At 39.9% G+C, this 6,486-nt stretch overlaps 1 protein-coding gene across 1 annotated transcript; it reads left to right on the top strand.

The window, feature by feature from the left end:
• The first annotated feature begins 3,092 nt into the window (after positions 1-3,092).
• Positions 3,093-4,300, top strand: LOC120780128 (protein windbeutel-like). The gene has a single exon (XM_040112409.1). It carries the CDS (start codon positions 3,391-3,393, stop codon positions 4,186-4,188), a length of 798 nt encoding a protein of 265 aa, XP_039968343.1. The 5' UTR covers positions 3,093-3,390; the 3' UTR covers positions 4,189-4,300.
• Positions 4,301-6,486: the final 2,186 nt, after the last annotated feature.

The raw sequence follows: 6,486 nt of genomic DNA, 5'->3' as shown, positions 1-6,486 counted from the left end.
TTGTACCTACTGCTGTAGAGTAGTCATTGGCAAAAGATTGGGTCTCTGACCGAAAGTGGTCCCCGGTCTCAACGACACCTTAGTCAAGCTCATTTTGTTCAATTTATGAGGTGGAGGGCTCTAGAAAAGACCACACTGGAATTGCCAAACCGAACTCTGCCGGCTCTTTCTCTGCATATATACCTTCAAGGGATTTTTGGGTGGGAAGGAGGCGTGGGTATAGAAGGGCAGTGAGCTTCTTAACGGGTGGGTCAAAGCTGGGCGGAAGGTTGGTGGAGGGATTTACAGTCAGCTGCAAGGAGTGCCTAACCTCGTTATCAATAGCATCAAATCTCTTTCTTATAAGACTGGTAGGGGTTTCAGACCACAGCGGAATCGTAGGCAATTGTAAAGATGATGAGTTAGCAAGGAAAGGAACCCTAGAACCGCTATCAGTAGAATGGGAGCGGGTCGGTGCTCCCATATCCTCTTGTGTTTTGCTACTAGTTAGCTGGACTTTGCGGGAGCACTGGGTACACCAACGGTACTTGCGCTGTCGCAAAATCCTTTTGATCGATATCAAGAGATGTAGTGATCTTTTTGTGCTCAGTAAGGCTAGCCTCTCCCTAGTTTTGGAGGTTATAACAGGCCACTGCCCTATTGGCGTCCATGATGAAAGGCTAGGAATCTTACTAGACGCCACCTGCAAAAGCTGTATGGAAGAAGACGAGGTAGAAACAGTTCAAAACTTTCTTCTTGACTGTTTCGCGCTTGGGAAGGCAAGGCTTAAACACTTGGGAGCGCATACCTTTGAACATCCCAGCGAACTGGCGAGAAATTCAACACCTGTCCTGTCAATTATTCCATTATTTTGTTAGTCTATCATATTCCCCTTGTATTCCTGCTAATGTGCCGAATTCCAGTCAAGAAATTGAACTTTCAGATTATTTTTATCAAATTATTTTTAAAAAGACATCTTCAAATATGCCTAGTTGACACGTTCCAGCCAAAACATTCGTATTTTCCTTAACTGAATTTAAATTGATCATTTACTCATCGATGATGGATTTGTGCCTCCATGTTGTGGTCTCTCGCATATATTGTATCGTTCTTCCATATTTGAAATTTTTAAACTCGATTTATTTAGAAGAATTTATAATTTCTGTTCTTTCCTTTTAGTGAAGGTAAATTCCTTGTGGCTTTAACAAAGTAATGAACTTATGTTTTCAACAACTTCTACACAACTCTTCAATATTTTTTTTTAGCGAAAAAGAAAAACAAAAAAGTGAAATCAGGAAACATATTCGAGAATAGTCAAAACATATAAAATAACACGTGAATTTATAGGGAGCTAGGATCATGTGATCCCAATTTCTATGAGAGTAAACCTGCAACTAGTGGTCGAAAACGTAGAACCAACACACTTCAAGATTCATGCACAAACAAAATGATGTCCTGCAACCCTTTGAACTTTCCAGTTCTTGAAATTTGTTGAAGCACCAAAAGAAGTCCGCGAAAGGGTCCATTAATAATCATGATTTCTTAGAGGCCTAAACACAGCAAACAATGCGAACAGGCGAAAGCAGAGTGCAGTTATTTGGAGAGGAAGAGTTTAGGACCGTCGGCCGGCATATACAAAATATAATCCAAAAAATTCAAATAGATAAGTAGATAATTTTGCAAAGCAAAAAACAATCGTAGTAAGTTGAAACCAGTTGGAAACGAAAGATAAAATAATAAAAATGAAAGTAAAACCAGTTTACGAGCGATCTGACGCCGGGAAGGTGAAAAAAGCATTTATCTCGATTTTCGGCAAAACTACGAGTGCTATTGAAAAACTGCTATTGGAAACAATGAAAAGATCTGCAACTTTTATATCAGTTCCTTTTCGTGCTGTCGAAGGTGGCTTGAAAATCAACGAAGAACGAGATGGTTAGTGTCGACCTTCCTTTCACAGGTCTTTTCCAAGGTTTGGCGCATGGTGGAAATCAGCGGAGTTAGTCCAATTCAATTAAAAACAAAAACTATGGAATAGCAGGTGTGTGTCATACACTGAGTGCAATATGTAGCTGAAATGGTACAAACATGATAAAGACTCGAAACATAGGGCTAGAAATGAAAAAAAATTATTTGATAGAAAATGTATAGACAATCATAAAGAGAGGGCCGCAGACCAACGCATGCTAATGATGTATGGTACACAATATATGTTGGATCTTCTTGAACTGGTCATCGCAATTTTATAGCTTCAGGTTTCTATGTTTATATGTATATTGCCTAAGTCAATAAATGACGTCAAATAAACCCAACTATATGGTTTATTTGACCATATTTGTTGACTAAGGCAATTTATGAACATAGAAATAGAGTTGACATGTTCAAAAAGATCCAATAGTGTGCCATAAAACAAACAAAAAATACTAATTATATAACGCTCATTATCTGTGAAGCACCACGTGCAAGAAATTGCCAAAAACAAATAAGATCAATCATGAGAACAAAGAGAAATATGTCTTGGCTTATGCGATACAACTTCAGCGGCATGTCTTAAAGCCAGGCTAAGAACAATAATAAGAATTTCAATTCCACCACCCATATTCAAAGCAAATGTAAAGAGCGTATCAAGAGAGAAACAGCTTACATTCAGTGCTGAATAACCAAAGAGACGCTTGCTAGTTTGAGCGCGACTCAGAAGCTGTTTATACGAATAGACTGTGCTCAGCAGAGACACCACGTTTGCAAGTGCACAACTTTACATACGTTTGTACATAAATATATATGCTTGTGTGTTAATTTTGTTTATCTGGAGTCTAGCTACTGACGTGGAAATTAGCTTTTGCCAGAAGTCATTCAACCTGCCGGCGAGCGCTTGCACTTACAACGCTGTTTCAGAGAGGCAATGGCAAGGTAATTGTTTCATATACATATTTACAGCTGTATGCTAGCAAATTTCGCAGTCAAGTAACTGAAAGCAACAACAAAAAGCAGCATATAATCAACTAGCGCTTGCTGATCAGCACGCTGAGAGAATGAAATGAAAAGTCAATGTTAAAATTTTATATGAAAATGCAAAAAAAGTTGAAAAATACCGGTGAGCTCTATTATGTGTGTGTGTATCGCAGTGTGTTTATGCGACATATAACTCTGCGTGGAGTGCTGTTGACGCTCTGTAGGCTGCTCGGGAGGTTAGTGAGCACAGCTGTGCGGTGGTTATAGCAACAGCTCAAGCCACCTTTCTTTTCCAGCGCCTGTTTATTCAGTAAGAAAAGTACGCCGGCAGTGAGAGGGCGACTAAAAGAACGGCTACAGCTACAGCCAGCTAAAAAACACTTGCCATACAATTTATAGAATATACTAGACTTTCTTTTTTGTGTAAAGAAAAAGAGCAAAAAAGCCATCGCAATTTCCGCAATGCAAACGGCAACAAAGTACCTGAGATACGCACAGTTTCTTGCCAGTGTTGTGCTCGTGGCCTGTGTGACCACCGCGGCGGCCAGTTCCTGCGCCGGCTGCGTGGATTTGGATGAGCTGAACTTCGATCAGACGATTGAGCGGTTTCCCTACGCGCTAGTTAAATTCGATATCGCCTTTCCATATGGCGATAAACATGAGGCCTTCGCGGCATTCTCGAAAACTGCGCACAAAGTCACGAAAGAGCTGTTGGTGGCGACAGTCGGTATCAAAGACTACGGCGAGAATGAAAACAAAGAGCTGGGTTTGCGATTTAAAGTGGACGATAAGAGCTTTCCGACTATTCTGCTCTTCAAGGCTGGCAAGTTGGAGCAGTTTGTGCGTTTTCCCACACACTTGGATGTGACATTGGACAATTTGAAGCAATTTGTGACGCAGCACACGGATTTGTATATCGGACGCGACGGTTGTCTGAAGGACTTTGAAGAATTGGTCAAGAAATACGCCAACAAAGCGGATGACGAACAAGTGGCGTTGATAGCAAAAGCGGAGAAAATGTTGCAGGGTGTAGCAGGCGATGAGACGAAGTCGGCGAGCGCCAAAGCCTACCTGGTTTATATGCGAAAAATCAATGAGAAGGGTTACGATTATGTGGAGGACGAGACCAAGCGGCTGCAACGTCTGAAGGCTGGCAAGGTGACGGATGCTAAGAAATTGGAATTGCAGCGAAAACTCAACATACTCGAGGCGTTTCGTGTGAACAAGCTGACGAAGTTGCGGAGCAGCGATGAGCTCTAAATCCAGTGTTGCTAACAGTGCAGACGTTTGTAGAATTGGCAGCAAGCAGATAAAAATTAAATGAAGTGATGTGTTTTGAAGCCATGTACAAGTGCGTAGACATACATATGTACATACAAATACAAAAAAACGTAATGTAGTTATTTAAGTGTGTGTGTGACGGGACAAAAACGGCAATAACACAACAATTTAACGGTGAAAAGCGCTTATAATGCGTAGCTTTGTGCTTAGACTAAATTATATTAGTTAATACATATGTATGTATGTATGTATGTATGTATGTATGTACGTATGTACACAATAGTTTATTTTCGTTTCATTTAATAAATTATTTGTTGGATTTATATAAATAAATGTATGTATATGTGCGTATTTTTGGATTTCAATTTTTTGTTGGTAACCCCTGGTTTGTTGTGTCGCCAACTTGTTAGAATTCTGCCATGGTAACCAGTTTTTGGTATACCGTTGCGTATGGCAATAAACCGAAAGCAAATAATTCGGCAATCCGGCAATATTGTGCTGCCATAAAAAGGCTTGGAGCGTTCACATTATAGCTTTCTTTTAGGTAACAATAAAAAAACAAGAAAAAACTGCGCCAAAGCCATAATATCGGCCACAGAGGCATTTTTTATAGCATAAAAATAATAAAAATATATTTTTTCTGATTTTGATCGTTCAGTTTGAATAACATGTTACAAATATGTATCATTTTGGTAGACCACTTTTTACCATTTTTCCGCTAGACACATTATTCCATCAGTGTAAACCTTTTCTGGCTTCTCGACGAAAAACTGCGGCAAGGAATTTTCACTGGTTTCTATTTAAGCCAACTTTATTCTGTTAATGGAGTTCTGCATTGACCGAAACAAACAGTCCGATGTTGCAAAGTCAGGGTTATATGGTGGATGCAACTAAATTGTCCACCAAGCTCTGCCAGTTTTTGTCGAATCATCAAAGAGGTGTGTCGTCCAGCGTTGTTCTGACGGAAGACGAAGCGCTTTCTGTTGATCAGTTCTGGCCGTTTTTTTCGATTGCTTGCTTCAATCTTATCAGTTATTGAGAGTAAAATGTAGAATCAATCGTTCGACCAGGCTGGAACAGTGTAGTGTATGATTCCTTTGCAATCCCAGCAAACACTCAGCATAATCTTTCGAGGCGTCGTGACCATTTGCTGAGTTTCAACACGCTTGGACCATTATATTTTTCGTATATTATTGTCGTATTTGATCTCCTGTTACTATTCGCTTCAGAAATGGTTCGATTTCATTTCGTTTCAGCATAAAATCACAGATGTTAAATCGGTTCATTAAAGTTTTCACAGACAATTCATGTGGTATCAAAACAGCGAAGTTCTTTTTGTAGCCAGGATTTTTAAATGGTTCAAAATCGTTTGATGATGAATGTTAAGGTCCTTAGCAATCTCATAATTCATAAGCAGCCAGTGACAGTGTGGGTTAATCTTTTCCATAATTTCATTGACTTTTCAACCATATGTCGAGCAGAGCGAGGTGCAGCTTTCCTTGTAATCCTTGTAAAATGTCTTGAAGATCCCTGGCCAAATGAAAAACGCTTTCCATACAAGCATTTGATTTCGATTGCTTACTTTGTATGGCAGCTATATGATATTGGAGGTGGTTCCGACAAATGAGCGTCTTCTTGAGAAGAAAAGTAACGGGTTTTTTCAATAGGGACGCAACAAAAGTAGACCGATAAAGACAGCAAACGACACCAAATTTTTCCCCACCGTTTTGACGTTTCCTTTCAGTAAGGTAGCCATTCGATCAAGGAAATACGATCCAACATTGAGTCGAAATTATTGAAATTTACTACCAAAATTCGAAGTCAGTGTTCCCAACTTTAAGAGCGCTATGTCCAATTTAAGGTCATCATAATCGACCTGTCAGATCAACAATTGAACGTCTAGTGTAAAATTTTAATCCATAGGCACAGTACAAAATGTTTCCAGTCCTATGAGACAAAGAAGTGAAGGCAAGAATAGTGCTGCCGCTTGCACATCAACTGAGGAAGCCCCAAATCAGTCTCTCACACGTCGTTCTCAGGCGTTGGGCATCTCAGTGACGTCGTTGTGCCGAACTTTGCGAAAAGATCTTGGCCTACATCCTTACAATATCAAATTGAAGCAAGAACTGGCCACCAGAATCGTCGGATGTTCGTGAATTGGGCTGAGCAACAACTTGAAAATGATCCGGATTTTCATCGAAAAATTATCTTCAACGATGAGGCTCATTTCTGGCGGAATGGCTACGTCAATAAGTAATAATATGCCTTATTGGTCAG

Source organism: Bactrocera tryoni, unplaced genomic scaffold (assembly GCF_016617805.1).
Source record: "Bactrocera tryoni isolate S06 unplaced genomic scaffold, CSIRO_BtryS06_freeze2 scaffold_175, whole genome shotgun sequence".
Lineage (NCBI taxonomy): Eukaryota > Metazoa > Arthropoda > Insecta > Diptera > Tephritidae > Bactrocera > Bactrocera tryoni.
Note: the sequence above shows the minus strand (reverse complement) of the source record. Positions and strands in the feature narration are given on the sequence as shown.

What these genes read in the sequence shown, in the direction of transcription:
- LOC120780128 (XM_040112409.1), top strand. Translation starts at nt 3,391, where the DNA reads ATGCAAACGGCAACAAAGTACCTGAGATACGCACAGTTTCTTGCCAGT.